Below are 21,337 nucleotides of genomic sequence, written 5' to 3' on the forward strand. Positions count from 1 at the left end.
TTAAAATAAATCTGTTGGCAGGTTTTTGCTACTCCTTCTGAGAGCAAAAAACTGTATCTCCAAATAAAACATAGCAAGTGTGAACAGGTGCTAACTGCTATAAATACACAAAACACAAAAGAATACAGCAGCACTCTGTAAGTGCCAAGACATATGCAAACATAGAATATACTATATGAAATTTTGAACTGCATTAATTCTATATAGCATATACTTAGAAAAATGAAAGTTCTTTGCACAAAAATTGGGCAATTTTTGTATGCCCATCAACCACGGCAAGGTGACCTTTCTTTGATGGGACCCTATCCTAGTGTCATGTCTCTCCTGGACTAAAAGTCTACAAATATATGGGCAGATCAGATATGGCACTAATTAAAACCACCCTGTGGCTGATGGGCAGAGAGCTCAGTCAGAATAGGAATCTGTCTACACCTCCAACATACAGTGCTGAAACCAAAAAAACTGCATCTGCAAATAAAACATAGCAAATGTGAACAGGTGCCAACTGCTATAACTACACAAAACATAAACAAAGGGACACAGCAGCATTCTGTAAGCGCCAAGACATATGCAAAGAGAGAATGTATAACATTTAAAGTGCATTCCTGCTATATAGCATATATTTAGAGAAAAAAATGGCCAGTTCTTTTGTGCCCATCAAGCGCGACAAGGTGACCTTTCTTATCTGAAAGCAGCATGGTGTAGGCAAAGAGACCCTGATTCGAATGATGTATCACTTAATCCCTTTACGACAAAGTACATACTGGCACATTCTGGGTCACCTCTCCCGGTTACCGCGGTCTCTGGCGGCAGCCCGCTGTAATCTGTGCACATCTCTGCTGATCTGATCACTAACAGGCTAACAGGCGCAGGTGGATCAGCACTCCACCCTCACCTGTTATCCCCTTCGATTGTGTTGTCAAATACTGACAGTGCGATTTAAATGGCCGCGACGGGGATCGCGCCATTCTCCACCAACATTGGCGGCCCCATGACATGATCACGGGGCGTCAATGTGTTGCCATGGTAGCACAAGGTCAGCTGATGACGCTACCATGACGAACTTCCTGTGAGAGCCAACAGAGCACCGGCACTCTCAGGAACAGTGTATTTTTGTTGATCAGAGCGATGCTGAGGGGGACTAGTAAAATAAATAAAAATATTTTAAAAAAAGTATTAAAAAATATAAAGGCTACTGCCGAAGCGCTGCGTTCGAAGAAGTGACATGTCACTTCTTCCTTGCGCTTTGCATGCAGCCCCCGCTCTGTCTATGGGAGGGGCTGCATCCAGAGCGCATGAAATCGGCTTTTAGTACGCACTGTTTCTGCAGCGATTTGAAGCGCACGTGTGCTGTTCAAATCGCTGCAGAAATTTCTGCAGGGACAGAACGCAACGTGGGCACATAGCCTAATACTGTCTTTGATAGTTTCTCTGTATTGGCTGTGCCATAGCATGTGATACCAGCAAGGCTATATTATAAGGACATCCACGTGGTCATGTCTGAGGTCATGTGAGCCCTCTGTGGCTGATATTATCTTCTGTACTATGTAAAATGGCACAGGGCTTTTTTTGAGGGGCAATTCACGTGAATCTAATTGCAATTTTTTCATCTCAGAATTTCCTAACATATAACACAAATTAGATTTGCATCTAATCAATTCACCCATGTCTCATAAGGACAGAAAATATCTCAAATTCTCTAGATCTCATCATTTGAACTTTCATTACAGAATATGGACTTGTCGAGGTACTTATGAATGTTATTTTTGCGAATGACGATGTAACTTCCCCGATGGAATGTTCGGTCTAGATCACTGTAAAGGCCCCGTCACACGCTACGATATATCTAACGATATGTCGGCGGGGTCACAATTTGTGACACACATCTGGCATCGTTAGAGATGTCGTAGCGTATGACAGCTCCTAACGACTGTGAGCGAACAAAAATACTCGCCTTATCGTTGCTTGTTGACACGTCGTTCATTTTCAAAATGTCGGTCCTCCTTCTGTGCGCCGGTTGTTCATCATTCCCGAGGCAGCACACATCGCTACGTGTGACACTCTGGGAACAATGAACACAGCTTACCTGCGTCCTGCCAGCAATGCAGAAGGAAGGAGGTGGGCGGGATGTTACGTCCCACTCATCTCTGCCCCTCCGCTTCTATTGGCCGGCGGCTGTGTGACGTCGCTGTGACACCGAACGTCCCTCCCCCTTCAGGAAGAGGATGTTCGCCGCCCACAGCAACGTCGTCCGGGAGGTAAGTACGTGTGACGGGGGGTTAACGACTTTGTGCGCCACAGGCAACTAATTGCCCGTGATGCACAAACGACGGGGGCGGATGCGATAGCATGATAGATCGCACCGTGTGACGCCGCCTTAACTCTCTATTTATTGGTCTCCCTCTAACTAGACTCTCTCCTCTACAGTCCATCCTTAATGCAGCAGCCAGGGTCACCTATCTGGCTAACCGTTATTCGGATGCTTCTGCTCTGTGCTAGTCATTACACTGGCTGCCCATACATCAAAGGATCCAATTCAAATTGCTTGTTCTCACCCACAAAGCTCTCCACAGTTTGGCACCCCCTTACATCTCCACCCTCATCTTTGTGTATCACCCTACCCATTCTCTATGCTCTGCAAACGACTTTCAACTAACATCCACACTAATCCGATTCTCCCACTCCCGAATCCAAGACTTCTCCCAAGCTGCACCAATCCTCTGGAATGCTCTACCCAAAGAAACTAGCTTAACATGCTCCCTAAAAACACATCTTTTTAGGATGGCCTATCACTCTCCTTAATCGAATTAAGTCCTAAGAGCCCCTCTCCATGACTTCTCACAACATAACTCTCCGTCATGCTCCACCGCATCCAAAAGCAACTCAAAGATTTGCTGACTTTTTCAGGCAGCCTTTATATACCACCTATTTCTTTCTTTGAAATGGCTGGACTGTCATTGTAAATAAGCACCTGTACCCTGTCATCCTCCCTACCTCATTTTAGATTGTAAGCTCTCACGTCACGAGCAGGGTTGTCTAAGTTGCTTTAATTATTGTATTTTCTATAACTATTGCTTGTATATGAACCTCTGAATTGTAAACCGCTGTGGAATATGTTGGCGCTATAGAAATAAAGATTATTATTATTATTACCACCGTATAAGTGTGATCCGAGCCGTAGCATCACTCAGATTTATCTGGGATTGCGTTGGCTATAATCAATTCAATGAAGTTAACCTGCAGTAAATATATAAAGGCTGATTTTATTTTTGTTTTTATTCTCGTACAATCTCTTTAATTGTATCTTTCACTCTCTTTCTATCTCTTTATTTTTCGTTCTGTACAGACTCGCCCTCTTTAATTTTGTCTCCTTAATATCAATTTTAGAATGCCTCGAAATTTATAGAATGTGCCTTAGATTTCATTTCCGGACGGTGTCTCTTTATGAATTTTATGCAGATTCCCTTGCGGAGCTGTAAATAATCTTTTGCGTGCTGCTGTACTTGTATATATCAGTTTATTGCGGCTGAACATGATTGCACGCTTGCGATGGTGGGTATTTTAATAATAATAAAAAAAAACGAGAATCGATAATGCTGAAATAATTACGAGTGTACATTTTGTCATCAATTATTTATTCCATTTCTACTTTAGGAAGACAAGACTATAAGAAAAACAAGCCTGTATTAAAAGCAACGCGGCTAAAAGCAGAAGCCAAGAAAACAGCAATAGGGATTAAGGTAGACATGTATTTGATAACTCACATTAACTTTCACTGCATGTCTACTTCCCTTTTCCCCCAGGATGTGCTGTGTGAATATTGATTTCTGAGAGAGATTGCTTATGACACTTCAAACCCTGAGTAGAATGTCTTCACCTAAAATATTTATCGTGCGCTGCCTTACTTAAAGCATCGATTAACCCTTAGATTGCTGCAAGCAATAGATTTAAAGGCTTGTCAATGGCCCTTATGTTAAATGGTACAAACATCACTGCGCCTCAATGTGTCATTTTGAAAGATTAAACTGTAAAAAGACCCAATAATTTAGGTTTATTATGTTTGGAGTAAGGCCAGGGCCACATGGGGACTACTGCGATCTTCGCATGACACTCGGCTCACGCTGGCAGCACAGCGGGAGCCGAGTGTCACTGCGACTGAGGTCCGATCATGCGATCGGACCACAGCTGTGGGGGGTGGGCCGGCTCTGGGGAGGGACGGGCCAGTGCTAAGCAGGGGAGGGCCGACACTGAGGAGGGGAGGACCAGCACTGAGGAGGGGTGGGCCGGCCGGCGCTGCAGAGGGGAGGGAGGGATTTATCTCCCTCTCTCCTCCGTTGCCGGCTATTGCTATTCTCGCCCTGCACTCGCAGTACACCAGTGTAATGCGAGTGCAGTGCGATTTTTCTCTCGCCCCATTGACTTGAATGGGTGCGAGAGAAACAAGGATCGCATTCCACTCACAGCATGCTGTGACTGTTTTCTCGGTCCGATTAGGGCTGAGAAAATAATCACTCATGGGTGCTGGCACATAGGCTAATATTGGTCCGAGGGGAATGTGATGTTTTATTGCATCCCACTCACTCCGATTTTCATGTCATGTGTCTTAGGCCTAACTAGGAGCTGTCATCATGTGTCTGGTGATACACATGCAAAACATATGTATTTCTCACTGTGTGTTATGTAACCTTGAAGATGCAGCAGAAAGGTGGGGAAAAGATATGTGCTGTTCACTTTGGTTTCACGGTCTGTTTCTTCTGGGAGAATTGCTTTGTTTTACAGGCGGTCGGCCCTGTGCACACACTGCGTTTTTTGCCGCGTTTTTTTCTGCGTTTTTTGCTGCAGAAAAGGTGCGTTTTTTGTTCATAATGTTCATGCAGTCCTTCCCCAGCAAAATCTAGGAGATATCCAAAATGCTATACGCACACTGTGTTTTGTTTCTCTACAGGTTTTGCTGCAGAATTTCTGCAGCAAAAAGAAGCAGCATGTCTCTACTTTTCCGCAGGTACCTGCAATTTTGCCATTGATAAATGGTTAAAAACCGTAGGGACAAAATCACGGAAAATCCGCACTAAAACCGCATGCGGATTATCGGTGCGTTTTTTTGCCGCAGGTGCGGAATTCTACCAGAGTTTGCGGATTTTGCTTAAGGAACACATTTTCCCAGTGCGCACAGACCCTTATAGTGGTCAGCTAAGTCTTTGTTCAGACTGCATTTCAGCCTTCAGTCGGATCTATACATTAAGTTACCTGACATACAGTTAGGTCTATAAATATTTGGACAGTCACACAAGTTTTGGCATATTAGCTCTTTACCAAAACATAATCAAGATATGAAGATATATATAATCAATATGTGCTTAAAGTTCAGATTCTCAGCTTTAATTTGAGGATATTCACATCCTAATTTGGGTAAGGCTTTTAGAAAAACAGCTCTTTAATATGTAGCTGCCTCTTTTTCAAGGGACCCAAAGCAATTGGACAGTTATCTCAAAAGCTTTTTAATAGGCTGCATGGACTATTCCCTCATTGAAGCGCACCAATCACCAGGATTTTCCTATATAACCTAAAGCCAGTGCTATACTGACACTATCAGGCTGATTCTATACATACCTGTAGTGGTCAGCTCAGATGTTTAGGTTTTGAAATCCAAGAAGGTAAAGTTTATAAAATCATCAGCTTTTTGAGTAATAGCAGCTGAGGATAAGATAATATCTGGGGAGTATTCATAGTTATCCCCTCCCCCTGTTAGAATTAGCAAAAGTATTATACAATCAATTTAACTTTTCACTAGCAGCACCTGTGTGAGGTCATACTCATGTGACCAGAAAGGGTGGGGCCTCAGTAAACAGAAAAATGTTTCCTGGTATCAGCTGTGTTGGTTGGGGCCCCACCCCATCTGGTCACATGGGTATGACCTCACACATGTCCTGCTAGTGAAAAGTTAAATCGATTGTATAATCCATATGCAAATTCTAACAGGGGGAGGGGATAACTATGAGTACCCCCCAGGTATTATCTGATCCTCAGCTGCTGTCAAACCAAGAAGCTGCCGATTTTATAAACTTTACTTTTCTTGGATTTCACAGCCTAAACATCCGAGCTGACCACTAAAGGTGCAAGTATAGCACTGGCTTTAGGTTATATACAAAAATACTGGTGATTGGTTCCCTTTAATACATCATCAATTAAGCAGGTAAAAGGTCTGGAGCTGATTCCAGGTGTGATATTTGTATTTGGAAGCTGTTGCTGTGAACGCACAACATGCAGTTAAAGGAGCTCTCAATGGAAGAGAAACAGACCATCATTAGTCTGAAAAAAAAAAGAAGGAATCAATTAGAGAGAGAGGAGAAATTTTAGGAGTGGCCAAATCAACAGTTTGGTACATTCTACAAAAAAAAGCGCACTGGTGGGCTTGGAAACTCAAAAAGGCCTGGACATCCATGGAAGACAACAGTGTTGGATTACCACAGAATTTTGGTGAAGGAAAACTCCTTCACAACATTCACCCAAATGAAGAACATTTTCTAGGAAGTCGATGTTTCAGTATCTAAGTCTACCATAAAGAGAAGACTTCATAAGAGAAAATACAGAGGGGTCACCACAAGGTAGAAACCATTATTCAGACTTAAAAATACAAAGGCTAGATTAGACTTTTACCAAAAAATATCTAAAGAAGCCAGCCCAGTTCTAGGGTAAAAAGGACATTTTTGTTCAACCCCTTTAATTAAACCTTAAATTCTACACTTCAATTACATCTCAGTTGTTTCATTTTAAAATAGAGAAATAGTGGCCTGCAGAGCTGAAATCACAAAAATTCAGTCACTGTCCAAATATTTCTGGACCTAATTGTATTGAGATGGTTTCACCCTTAAATTTACCACAAATTTAACCCCTTACGACCTAAGAGGTACCCATGCATCATGGTTGGGAAGGGGTGCCTGACCTATGATGTATGTGTTCATCATGGTGATCGTGCAGGGCACAGTAACAGCCAAGCCCCAGCTCTCACAGTCAGGGGTGGTCCCTGCACCACTCCAGGCTGTTTAATTCCCTAAATGCTGCCGTCATCACAAGGGACCGATCGTTGCCATGGCACCCCGGGGTCGTCATGATGTCCTGCGTGTCAGCCAGCTACAGGTGTAATGCATTGCCATGCCCGTGCATGATAATGCATTATATAAGAGATTATAGGAATGAAAGTTAAAGTTATATAGAGAGATTAAGTAAAAATGTAAAAAAAATTGTAAAAATATGTAAAAAAAAATATATAAATCACAAAATAAAGAAAAGAAAAAATATTATACATATATTTATGTAAAAAGCAAAAATAAGCAAGAAAAATACATATATTTGGTATCGCCATGTCCGGAACAACCTGATCTGTAAAACTGCCACATTATTTAGCCACTTCAGTGAATACCGTAAAAGAAAAAAAGAAAAAACATGGCATAAAGCTATGCTTTTTCATGAAACCACAGAACAAAAAGTATAAAAAAACCACAATCAAAAAGGCGAATGTATATAAAAATGGTGTCTCTGGAAATGTCATCTTGTCCTGCAAAAAAAAAAGATACCAAACAGCTCCATTAGTTGAAAAATAAAAAAGGTATATATAGTGATGCAAATTGTTTTTTCTATAAAATAGTTTTTATTATACAAAATTAGCAAATGTTAAAAAAAAAATATAAATATGGTATTGCTGAAATCGTATTGACCTGAAGAATGAAGCTTTCATCACTTTTACCACACGGAACAACGGAAATAAAAAAAAAATTGAGTTGCTGGTTTTTGTTCAGTCTGACTACTAAAAATCAGAATAGAAAGTGATATTAAGTAAAGTAAAAAATATTGTGCCTGAAAATGGTACCAAGAAAAACATCAACTCATCCCACAAAAAAAGTAAAAAAAAAAGTCCTTACATGATTTTCAGCACAAATACAAAAAATGTATAGCTCTCAAATATGGTGATGCAAAAACTTTTTTTTGTAAAAAACAAAAAAACAAAACAGTGTTTCTTAGTGTGTGATAGCAGCCAAACATAAAAAAACAAGATATACCTGGTATCGCTGTAATCACACCAATCCGAAGAATAAAGCCGCCTAATCACTTGTACCACACGGTGAACTGAGTAAAAAACACATAAAACCAATTCATTAACTATCGTTCATTTGTTAATTCTTTCTCCCAAAGATCACAGTCAGGCTCAGCTCACATTTATCCTGTGTTCTACGTTGAGTGCTTACAGCAGGATTTCCATGTAGATCTCCGAAATATGTGATTCAAACAATGTTTTCGATGAAAGATTCTCTATAATGAGGCAGAGGGAGTCGCTGTGGACTTAGTCTGGCCTATGATCCAGCGGTGCCCATCTTTTGAGGCTTCTTTTTAGGCTTGCACAAAAGTGCGGTCAGCCACTGGTTGGTGCACCTCTGAAAAGCCGAATATCACTAATTAGAGACTACACGATATCTGGAGTAACTGCCTTCCTCAGTGAATGGATCCATCGAGGGCTTCATCTGAATCACGTGTTTCAGATATTTAGATGGAAACTTCAAAGTAAATGCTCAGCTTAAAGCACCTGATACATGGGAACTGATCCAAGATGTTCTGTATTCAAAACTCCGACCAATAAAAGATACAACTCAACTTACAAAAAAACAAGTCCACACTCTGGTCCATCATATAGTAACAGAAATTTAGGGGGTGTCCAAGTTACTGGTAACACAAAGGCTCTATAAAAGTGACATGGCTTCCACCTAAAGAAATCTAGCAAAATCTACGCTTCTAAATCCAAATGCCACCCCCCTCCAAGTGCATGGCTCCAAAAGCTGAAGCTAGGAACATTGTGTTAGACCAGGGATCTCAAACTCGGCTGGGTGTATGGGCCGCACAGAGGAAAAAAAATAATTTGGGGGGCCGCATTCTTTGCAGGACAAAGTGACATTGTTATTGGTACCATATATAATATATATATTTTATTTATTTCTTTTACACACCTTGGGATCACTGATTTTCAACATTTTCACTTGTTCATTATAGCAAACGTGCACATTCTTTGTTTAAATATAAACCTTTTTTTTTTTTTTTTTTTTACATTTTATCCCTTTCTTGTAACTAATAGTCTTACAATTAGCACTATATAGAAATTTTGACCAACATCTTTTAGTAATGTTCCCCATATTGTTGTAACGTGCCCATCCTTGTCCCCTTGTAGTATTGTGCCCCATCCCACAGTAATGCGCTTATCCTTGTCCCCTTGTAGTTATGTGCCCCATCCTAGTCCCCATCCCACAGTAATGTACTCATCCTTGTCCCCATCCTAAAGTAATGTTCCCCATCCTTGTCCCCATTTTGCAGTAATGTGTTCATCCTTGTCCCCATGTTATAGTAATGTGTTCATCCTTGTCCCCATCCTATAGTAATGTGCCCATCCTTTAGTAATGTGTCAATCTTGTCCCCACCCTATAGTAATGTCCCCAGCATTATCCCTATTCTATAGTAATGTTTCCCATCCTTGTCCCCTTGTAGTAATGTCCCTATCCTACAGTAATGTGCCCACCTTGTCCCCATCCTGTAGTAATGTCCCCATCCTATAGTACTGTGCCCATCCTAGTCCCCATCCTATAGTACTGTGCCCACCTTGTCCCCATCCTATAGTAATGTCCCCAGCCTTGTCCCCATCCTATAGTCATGTGCCCATCCTAGTCCATATCCTAAAGTAATGTGCCCATCCTAGTCCCTATCCTTTAGTAATGTGCCCATCCTAGTCCCTATCCTATAGTAATGTGCCCATCCTAGTCCCTATCCTAATGTCCCCATACTATAGTAATAATGTCCCCATCCAATAGTATTGTGCCCATCCTTGTAATGTCCCAATCCTATAGTAATGTCCCCAGCCTTATCCCCATCCCATAGTAATGTGTGCACTGTGTCCCCATCCTGTAGTAATGGGTCAGCAGCTCTCCTCACCTTCCACAGATGCCGGAGTGAAGCTGAGGGGGCGGTCTCCGGCCCCAGATCCACAGTGATTGGAGAGATCGGTCACAAGGCCGGTCTCTCCAATCAGAGCTGGGGGCGGGTGAAACACAGGTCACCCAGCTCCAGCCAATGATCAGGGCTACAGCTGCCCTGATCTTGGCTGGATTTCAATGTTTCAGCGATTTTCAATGGCTGAAACATTAGTTGCTGTGATTGGCTGACGAACGCCGCTCAGCCAATCACAGCTTCCGTAGGTCCGGGGAAGAGACACCACCCCTCCTGAGGTCCCCTCCTCCCCGAATCTAAGGTATTTGCAGCCATCGCAGCCACCGGGGCTGCAATTTCGCCATGACGTACTGGGTACGTCATGGGTCATTAAGTACCAGGGAGCCATAACGTACCCAGTACGTCATAGGTCGCTAAGGGGTTAACGTCCAACACACACACACACACACACTTACACACACAAACTATTCTTCTCACCTGTCCCCCGCCCCCTCCGCTGCCTCATCTCTGCTTCGTGCGGCCCCCAGGCCTGTGCCCTTGTTCACTATCGCGGCAGCTGCAGTGTCACTGTCAGTGATTTATGTCAGATTGTATTGCCGGCGCGAGAGCACAGCGCCTGCAACACATTCATCTGACATAAAGCGCAGACAGTGACACTGCACCTGCCGCGATAGTGAACAGGGGCACGGGCCTGGGGGCCGCACGAAGCAGCCTGAGGGGCCGCATGCGGCCCGCGGGCCGCGTGTTTGAGACCCCTGTGTTAGACGCTACAATGTATTGGGCACAACAATTACATATTTGCAATTATAACTCTGCAACCTCCACTATACTTGTTTCTGGAAAACACCCATAGTGTAAAAATAGTTACTACACCCATAGACAAATTTCCAGAGATATGTAAGTTCTAGTAAGGAGTCACTTGAGGGGGTTTCAACTGTTTAGGCACATCAGGCGCTCTGCAAATGGAGTCCGCAAACTGTTTTAGAAAAATCTGTGCATCTAAAGTCAAATAGCGGTCCTTTCTTTCCGAGGTCACGTGTGGGTAGTTTCTGCTGTTTTAGCACCATAGCAGCTGTTCAAATATAGCATGGCGTCTGCAGTTGTCTATTCCTGCCAAATCTGTGCTTGAATAGCACTCCTTCCCTTCTGAGCCCTACCGTGCACCCAATCAGTAGTTTTAAATCACATATGAGGTACTGGTGTGCTTGGGAGAAATTATACAACAAATTATATGGTCAATTTTTTCCTGTTACCCTTGTCAATATAAAAAAATTGGGGCTAAAGCAATGTTTTTGTCGGTTGTGTTTTTTGTTTTTTACTTTTTTGGCTCAATGTTATAAAATTATGTGAAGCACCTAGGGATCAAGGTGCACACCACTCATCTAGTTAAATTCTTTGAGGGTTCTAGTTTCCAAAATCGGGTCACTCGTGGGGGTTTCCACTGTTTAGGTATCTCAGGGGCTCTCCAAACATAACATGGCATCCACTATCCATTCAAGACAATTTTGCGCTCTATGGCCCTGCTAAGGCCATAGATGAATTGAGAGAAAGACAGGGAACCAAGCCCAATACCACCAATGCAATAGTATAGACATAACGCAGGATTTATACTGGGAGCCACAGAAATTTTGTCTTATTAACGCAGTAAAACTGGCATAATGACTTTGTTGAGTTCATCTTAGCGTTGAGGCTTTGGAACACAGTGGATAGGAGATCTGGAAATCCCATGCCCACTGTGCTTGTTTTCCCGCAGTGTAAAGTGACATGTGGTGCGGCTTCCTAAGCAACAGCATGTCAATTAATTGCTGTGTAGCCGCGAATATTCTCCGCAGGTAGAGTAGAGAGAAAGTCTGCAGCACCCCAAACCCTGATTGTGGACAATGACAGCTGCGGTCTCCTACGAAGTGCACGTCCAGATCATGGGCACGTAGTCTAAGCCATGAAAAATAGCACAGAACATACAGAGCATACACAATAAAACAAAAGGCAACGCATGTCTGGTCCTTAGTCATATTGACTCTACCATACATTGCCTCAGTTTTTCCATGTATTTTTTGAGCGCATGGATTATGTTTTTATTTAGTTATTTTCATCATATTGCTATCCCTGACCTATTTTTTAAGTGACAATTGGCTATTAAAATAATAGAAGATGAGAAAGTCTCCCACGACATTAAACTGCCTTGACTGTATTCTTCACCAACCTGTCAGTCAGAAAAGTTATGTCTGAAGTGCAAAAGGTCTCGATTCTGCTCTTGCCGGGAATATCTCAATCCCCGCTGTACCGCAAGAATCCTAATGACATAGAATCAAATAGGGTTCAGGATTTTATTTTCCTTCTATATGCAGCGTGACTGTGACTGCCGATCGGAACAAGCTGAAATAAAACCTTCGAAAACATAAAAGTCTTTATAAACCTATCGCTGGAGAAGCTGGAGCCCCTGACATATATGAAGTGAGGGTCCTCGCTTTGCCGCGCAAGTCACGGGATCAGACAGACTTAACGGGTAAACCAGAGAAGGGTGTCTATTGAACAGAGGCAGATATACTCTGCCGTACGGCTGCCGATAAGGAGAATAGGGAAACAAGTGTAAGAACAGAGACTCTAAGTCTTGTTTATATTAGCTGAGGCAGCAAAGGCAGGTTGCACAACTAGTACAGTGGAACCTCGCTTAACGAGTAACCCAGTTAGCGAGTATTTCGCCTAATGAGCAAAGTTTTCTGTAACTTTGTTTACAAGAAAGCTTTGCTGTACGAGCAAAATACTCACTGCACACACTTCCGGTTCCGTACATCCACCCCGCTTTAACCCGCTCTTGCAGTCCACACAAACACACACAAGCACGCACAAACACACACAAACAAACACGCACGCACGTACACACACATATTATGCTCACCTTACCTTCTGTTCCCTCGCCGGCTTCCTGCAACTTGCATGTATCGGGTAACCAAGGCGACCGATGCCAGACCTTCCGCACTCAGCGCGCTGACGTCAAAGGCAGGAGCCGCTTGCCTCTGATTGGCCAGCACGCTGCCTTTGAGTAGCGGCTGACAGGGGAAGGTCCTCCCTCCACAGGATGTGTATCCGGTAACCATCGCAACGAGGGATGAACTTCCCCCGTCAGGCGCTACTCAAAGGCAGCGCACTGGCCAATCAAAGGCAAGCAGCTCCTGCCTTTGACGTCAGCGCGCTGAGTGCGGAAGGTCCGGCATTGATAGCCTTAGTTACCCGATACACGTCTTGTACGGGCGCACTGCAAGTTCCAGGAGACCGGTGAGGGAACGGAAGGTAAGGTGAGCATAATCTGTGTTTGTGCGTGTGTGGAATGGCACAATAGGGCACCACGATGGGACATTGAACAAATTGTGGAACGAATTGTCTGCACTGCAATGATTTCCTATGGGAAATCTTGCTTTGCTGAACGAGTAACTTGGTTAACAAGCACACTCCCAGAACGGATTGTTCTCGTTAACCAAGGTTCCACTGTACAATGAACAATGAGAATGCAAATAGCAATACACGTTATACCAAGCTACTCTATCCACTACCTGACTGGCCTCCACTAAAAGGGGCCGGGCGTATATCGCACTCTCACTATGGAGGCCTGTCCTGATTCCCTCACCGTCGTACCCAGGTACTCACACACGGATCTGTCCGCTGAACTTGTCCGCTCAGAGGATACTCAGTCCAGAGGTGCTCTCTCCGCTGTAGAAGGGCGATGAAGGGCTCTCCTCTCGACCACACTGGACAGCTGGGCTCGTCAGGCACAGAGTTCTAGCAGACTGGATTCTGTCTCTCCTGTCTCTGTCTTCTCTCAGCATAAACTTCCCCCTAGTGATTTCCTGTTTTTTCCATCCCAGAGTCCAATCAGTCCAAGTTAGCTCAGGCAGCAGGGGGGAAAAGTGCAGGCCAAACCATTATCCTCTGCTTATGAGCCATCCCTTAAAGCTGATACATACATCCCTTAAAGCTGTATACATATATCCCTTAAAGCTGTATACATACATCCCTTAAAGCTATATACATACATCCCTTAAAGCTGTATACATACAGGAGGCAGCATATAGTGTAAAACATCGCAGAAAGCAGTGAAGCAACATCCTCAGTAGGGGCTGCACTCCCCTATACATGGATGATGGTACAAGTAAAGGGCAGCAATATTATTGCCAGTGTGAACATGAGCTCACAAGCTCCATGTATACCATCTCATACTCCGGCCCTCCCTCTTAGTGAGCTGGGCATTTCATTCTATGCTTCTGATGGCTGTGTGTCCTGTTGGGACCCGGTAACTCTCAGCCCTTAGTCACATTGAGTGCTATTTTAGACCCATGGTAAGGTTTTAATATTAGGAGTGAAGGTACTGTCCCAACTGGGTACACCTTGTCTTTGGTGGGATAGCTTTATGCTTTTTTTTTATCAAAAACAGTGTTTACTAAATACCCTATGTTTATTTGCACTATGCTTCTATTTAGTTACAGCAGCAGGGTATATTTTCACAACTTTTCCCTTGGTTTCTCTTTTTCTTATGGCCAGTGTGAACATGAGCTCACAAGCTCCATGTATACCATCTCATACTCCGGCTCACTTTTTTGGTTTTTTTTGTTTTTATGTAGTGTAAAACGTCGCAGAAAGCAGTGAAGCAACATCCTCAGTAGGGGCTGCACTCCCCTGTACATGGATGATGGTGCAATTAAAGGGCAGCAATATAAGGCTATGTGCACATGTTGCGTATTTGCATTCAGTTATGCTGTGATCTGCACCGCAGTGTAACTGCATGCGTCCTGCGTCCCCAGCATAATCTATGGAGATTGTGCAGGAGCCGTGCGCACGTGGCATATTAGAGCACAGCGATTCGGCTGCTGCCCGAAGCGCTGCGTTCTAAGAAGTGACATGTCACTTATTCCGTGCGCTCTGCATGCATCCCCCGCTCTGTCTATGGGAGGAGCTCCACTCAGAGCGCATGAAATCGGCTTTTTTTTTTTTTTCATTACGGACTCTTTCTGCAGAGATTTGAAGCGCACGTGTGCTGTTCAAATTGCTGTAGAAATTTCTGCAGCGACAGAACGCTACGTGCGGACATAGCCTTATGGTACAGGATCAATCCGTTTTTACTAGGCCATAAATATTTTGCTTGAATGTCACAAATACCACCAAATAATCAGAGAAACAGAAAAAAAAGAACTTCCATGTCTGTCCTGGGATTACACTTACGCCATGCCCGGCATCTATCCATGCTAATGAATCTGGCAGCTCGTAGACCAGACAGACACATTGTCTGCAATTGTACATGTTTTATTTAGAAAAAAGATATTAAAATATGTTAAAACAGAAGAGCATCTCTCTTGTATGTGGCAGATGAAAAATCAATTTTTACAAGTTCTAGCTAATAGGAAATGCCAAGGTATTACTACCAAGCTGTACCAGCTGCTCCGCTGCCAGATGACGGATTTGGGTTCTTTCCAGTATTTGCTATTCTAATCATGAAACAGTACTTTCTCTTTTTTTCTTTTTCCTCCTGACTGCAGATCTTGATCAAGCATTGCCATACGATGTAGCATGTTTTCACAACATAATCTCTGCAGTTAGTGCCGTGTGTCAGTTTTTAATGAGGAAAAGGAAATTGCCATTTTTGTTAAAGGATGTTTCATTAACCTTATGTTTCTTTCTTTTTGACTTATATATTTTTTTTTATAAATTAGATGTCATGTTCCCTTTTTTGTCTTTGTCAATTTTCTTGTGCTTTATATTCCAAACGCTATTTGGCACAGCTTTACTTTTCTAGCTTTTTTTTTTTTTTTAAAGAAGGACAGAATAAAGCAAAGCTTTGCACTTGAGAATACTTGTGTCATTGCATCTCTCTTTATAGTTCTTAGGTTGCTGATGTCGCTTTTGGAACTATCTCAATGTGAAATAATAAAAAAAAAATTGAGTTCCTGTGAAAGAGAATCAAAATCCCTGAATTCGGTGAGAAGTAAAGAGTACTTTACACGCTGCGATATCGGTATCGCTAGCGAGTGTACCCACCCCCGTCGGTTGTGCGACACGGGCAAATCGCTGCCCGGGGCTCACAACATCGCTTACATCTGTCACACAGACTTACCTTCCCTGCGATGTCGCTCTGGCCGGCGAACCGCCTCCTTTCTAAGGGGGAGGTCCGTGCGACGTCACACGGTAGCCGTCCAATAGAAGCGGAGGGCCGGAGATGAGCGGGCGGAAGATCCCGCCTACCTCCTTCCTTCCTTCTTTTCCGGTGGACACAGGTAAGGAGATGTTCGTCGTTCCTGCGGTGTCACACGTAGCGATGTGTGCTGCCGCAGGAACGACTAACAACATCGTACTTGCAGCAGCAACAATATTATGAAAAGGAGCGACGTGTCAACGATCAACGATTTTTGATCTTTTTGCGATCATTGATCGTCGCTCCTTGGTGTCACACGCTGCGATGTCGCTAACTACGCCGGATGTGCGTCACTAACGTCGTGACCCCGACGATATATCGTTAGCGATGTCGCAGCGTGTAAAGCACCCTTAACACTCTCTTGTGTTTAATAAAGCGGGCTGTCATCATCTATTACTCGACCGAGATGTCTGAATGGTATTGAAAAGATTCTACTGACGATTATTTTTGACATTGCTTATTTTTTCCTTGCAGATTTGGTGCAGAAAATAATCTGCAGAAATCATGTCAATTGTTGGTGCTTTTTTTGCCTGCGGTTTTTAGCCCTTCCACCCATTGACTTCGTTAAGAAAAACGCATGGTACAAAAACACACTAAAAGCACGTTAGTTTTTTGCTGCATTTTTCAGCCAGAAGGTACAGATTTGATGCAGACAATTTCTGCACAAAATCTACGGTATCAAAAACTGTGGAGGAAAGACAGGCGCATAGGGTCTTAACAGATAAAATCAAATATAAATAATTACAAGGTGCACTCACCTATAGATGTTGTGAAGAAGTCACAACACCTAACAACACATATTCGCTGGTGGAGACAGCTGCGGACCCGCAATTGTTGAGATGAGTCTTTAAAGGAAATCGGGGCTCACTGTCGCACTTGTCACTAATGACTCATGAAAGATATTATTCCAAGTCATTTATTTGAAACATATATACAGTTTTTCCACCAGGGCTGTGGAGTCTGAGTCGGAGTTGGAGCTCATTTTGGTGGAGTCGGAGTCGGTATAAAATGCACCGACTCCGACTACTAAAATATATAATAAATTGGGGACAGTAGTGCAATGCAGAATGTGCTGAATATTTTACTAAATAATAATATTTAGTATAATGCTTATATTTAAGTGAAAAATGTATTGTAGTACAATGTGAACATCAGACATTTAATTATTTTTATGATACAATAATCAAGATATTTGGATAGAACATAAAATATACTTATTAGAATACAACTCTAGAACACAAAAAACTAATAAATTGTAAATATGTAATACAGTATATATATATATATATATATATATATATATATACACACAAGATAAATACACACACAAGATATATATGTAATCTACTGTATATTACATAGTGTATTACATATTTACAATTTATTACAGTTTTTTGTGTTCTAAAGTTGTATCCAATAAATATATTTTATGTTCTATCCAAATATATTGATTATTGTATCATAAAAATTATTAAATGTCTGATGTTCACATACACATGTTCATGTACTACAATACATTTTTCACCTAACTATAAGCAATATATGTAGGAGTCGGAGTCGGTGCAAGAGAAATTGAGGAGTCGGAGTCTGAGTCGAAGGTTTGGCTTACCGACTCCACAGCCCTGGTGTCCACCCATGCCCTGTCCACCGCCATTAACTTGAGAACGGCGGCAGCTATAGGCATAGAAGTGGTGTCTAGGTATAGTAAAGTAACCATGCGCTACGCAATGAAACCACCTATAGCGCCACCTGGTGGAAAACAACGGAGTTACCATTTTTATTTCGAAAATGGAACGAGATAGAGAAAAAAGTGAATTACAAAGTTGCAGGGCATCATCAATTCAATACGAATCGACACCTTGCATACAGAAATGCCATGATATGAAACCCCTTGTCCCCCCCCCAAAACATTGAATGCTGGTCACGCATATGACGCTCATTTAACTTTGATGCTCAAAGTGGCCACCGTCAGCTGCAATGCACATCTGGACTCTGGACAGCATACTGTATCTTGCTGCACGTTGTGCAATATGGTAGGTGACACCTTTGCACAAGCATCTGTAATATGTCGTTGTAGGTCCTGCAATGTTGGTGGAGGGGTCGCATACACCTGCTGCTTGATGTGACCTCACAGAAAGAAGTCCTATGGGGTCAGGTCAGGTGAGCGTGGAGGCCACTCCACGCAGCCACCATACCCAATAACTTGTAGGAAGGTCTCCATGAGGTATCGCTTCACGTCCGCAGCCTTGTGAATTTTACACATTCTAATCATAGCATTTCTATATGCAAGGTGTCGATTCGTATTGAATTGATGATGCCCTACAACTTTGTAATTCACTTTTTTCTCTCTCGTTCCGTTTTTTAAATAAAATGCTAACTCCATTGTTTTCCACCAGGTGGTGCTATAGGCGGTTTGATTGCGTAGCGTATGGCTACTTTACTATACCTAGACACCACTTCTATGCCTATAGCTGTCGCCGTTCTCAAGTTAATGGCGGTGGACAGTATATGGGTGGACACCCTGTATACAGGTCAACGTATTTCAGGGGTTTCTGCCCCCTTCCTCAGGACAGTATATTAATGACACGGAAGATATCTTCCGTGTCGTTAATATACTTTCCTGAGGAAGGGGGCAGAGACCCCTGAAACGCGTAGACCTGTATATATGTTTCAAATAAATGACTTGGAATAATATCTTTCATGTGTCATTGGTGACAAGCGTGGCAGTGATCCCCGGTTTCCTTTAAAGACTCATCTGCTCCAAATCTACAACATAGCCTTACACTTTATATGCCAGCGAATATTTATCTTGTGTGAAGGAGCAACTTTGCAGTAGAATCAGGGGCTAGAAACTAGCTTGGAAATTTAGATATCTCCGTTGCTACAGATTCCTAGCTCCTAGGGCTCCTGCAGACCACCATATTTTCAGTCCAAGTGCAATCCAGCAAAACATGAGATTGCACTCAGACAAATATTATTTAATGAGGCAGTGCACATGTCCAATTTGCAGAATGCACAATTTGCCTCCATAAATTGGATAGCATCTTGGCCCTTCAAGTCTATAGACCTGTAAAAAAACAAAAAAGACAGTTGCACTCTGAAATGCTAAAGTATGCAAACATTGAATGCAAAAATACATTACTGCTTAAGGAAATATAGGAAAAATTGAAATATTTAGCATACAAAAATGGCCATTTTAATATCTGCCCAGTAGCCACGTCAAGGCATATCTTGTTACTGGCAACCTACACTAAACTGAAGCCTCTCTCTCTGATTTACAAATCTGCATGCCCTTACAAATGGAGGTTTGTAAGCCAGAGAGAGGCTTTAGTTTAGTGTAAGTTCCCAGTAACGAGATACACCTGGACATGGCGACTGGGCAGATATTGAAATGGCCATTTATGTATACTAAATGTCAATTTTTTCCTACATTTCCCTTAAGCAGTAATGCATATCTATATTTTTGCATTCAATATTTGCATGCTTTAGCATTTCACAGTGCAACTGTCTTTTTTTGTTATTATATATCATGTTCAGTGTTGCACCTGTTCAGACTGCATTTTGGGAGTGCCATCAGTCTTTTTGTCTGTGAAACAAAAATCGGACCGCATAAGGATGACATCGAAGCGCAGTCACATTTTTATTGACTGACAGAATGGAGAAGATGGAGAAATATTTCCCTTTATTCTTCTCCAGAAAAATGGGTGTTGCTCCTATCAAATTTTTATGAAACCGATAAGAGTCTGATCAGAGTCAAATAAGCATAATTGGACCGTTTTTCTCAGATGGAGAAAACACAGTTGTGCAACCGTAACCTTAGCAGTAACCATTGTTTTATAAGATATTCAAATAAATTGGATTGGTGAGGAAGGGGACAGGTCATTAGTCTTTCATCTTTAAGGCCTTTACTGGCAGTCGAACAGTGGAGGCTTCAAATCTGTGATGGATCTTTGTCCTGCATAATAATCAGGGTTTTCTTAAAACATGCAGATTTTCTCGTGTCACACTGCTTGAAGAAAGAGTCTTCTAAAAACTGGCAGGAGGTTTGGGAGTCGATTTTTGTGTCCATTTTCAACCTGAAAAGGTCCAACTGGCTCCTCTGTAATAATACCAGCCCATAGCAGTTCCCGCCTCCGCCTTGCTGCTGTCTTGAGTCTAAGTGGTGATCTTTGCTGGTTTCTGATCTAGCCACAAGCCCATTTGGTCCATCAAAAGTCCCTTTCATCTCATCAGTCCATAAAACCTTTGAAAACTCTCTCTTCAGATATTTCTTGGCCCAGTCTTGATGTTTCCCCTTCTGTGTCTTGTTCAATGATGGTCAGTTTCAGCCTTCTTACCTCGGCCGTGTCTCTGAGGACTGAACACCTTGTTCTTCTGGGGCTACTGGGAGTTCGTAGTTCTGGAGTATGACAACACTGGAGGATAATGGACTCCTGGTCACTTCACGTTTGATTCTGCTCAAACTTTTGAAGTGACCGTTTGTCTTTTTTTCGCAACACGCTGTTTGCGATGCTTTTGACTGTTTCCAACAAAACTTTTCCCTTTTCTGTAATCACACCCCAATATCTTAGGAATTTCAAGAGTGCTGCGTTCCTCAGCATGTCTTTTTAACTGTTTTATACTTTTCTGAATCAGTGACATCTCTCTTGGCAACTTTTGCCTGAGGAAAACAAGCTGCCTAATAATTCTGCACAATTTGATAAAGGTTGTTGTATCCTTAGGTTGCATCCTGCCTCATTACACACATACACATCACCTGATCTGCTTCATCCAATCAGCATTCTCGCTTATGCAGCTTGGAGTTTGAAAATCTGCATAAAAATGATGATATGGTGAAAACAATCACCTGCCTAATAATTGTGCACAAAGTGTATATTGTTTAAAGGGAACCTGTCAGGTCCAATATGCACTGAGAACCACGAGCAGTTCTGGGTGCATATTGCTAATCCCTACCTAACCGTCCCTGTATACACTAGCATAGTTTAGAAAAAGTATTTCTAAATATCTTTTATCGTATGCTAATGAGCTCGGGGACTAGTCCCAAGGGCTTTGCTTCCCTTGCTAGTCGGCCTCATTAGCATGTTAGTGCTAACATATTAATGAATTCGTAGCATCAGAGGATGATCTCACTCACCTCTCCATCGCCATTGCCACCCGACACTGGACTTCGGA

At 42.5% G+C, this 21,337-nt stretch overlaps 1 protein-coding gene across 1 annotated transcript in view; it reads left to right on the forward strand.

Annotated features, from left to right (window-relative positions):
• Positions 1 to 21,337, forward strand: part of TRIQK (triple QxxK/R motif containing) — a 157,446-nt gene that overhangs the window by 106,405 nt on the left and 29,704 nt on the right. The window contains exon 4 of the mRNA XM_075316259.1: positions 3,655 to 3,740. Coding sequence (XP_075172374.1) covers positions 3,655 to 3,740 — 86 coding nt within the window. The remainder of the gene's footprint in view (positions 1 to 3,654; positions 3,741 to 21,337) is intronic.

The sequence above is a fragment of the Anomaloglossus baeobatrachus genome, chromosome 6, assembly GCF_048569485.1.
Source record: "Anomaloglossus baeobatrachus isolate aAnoBae1 chromosome 6, aAnoBae1.hap1, whole genome shotgun sequence".
NCBI lineage: Eukaryota > Metazoa > Chordata > Amphibia > Anura > Aromobatidae > Anomaloglossus > Anomaloglossus baeobatrachus.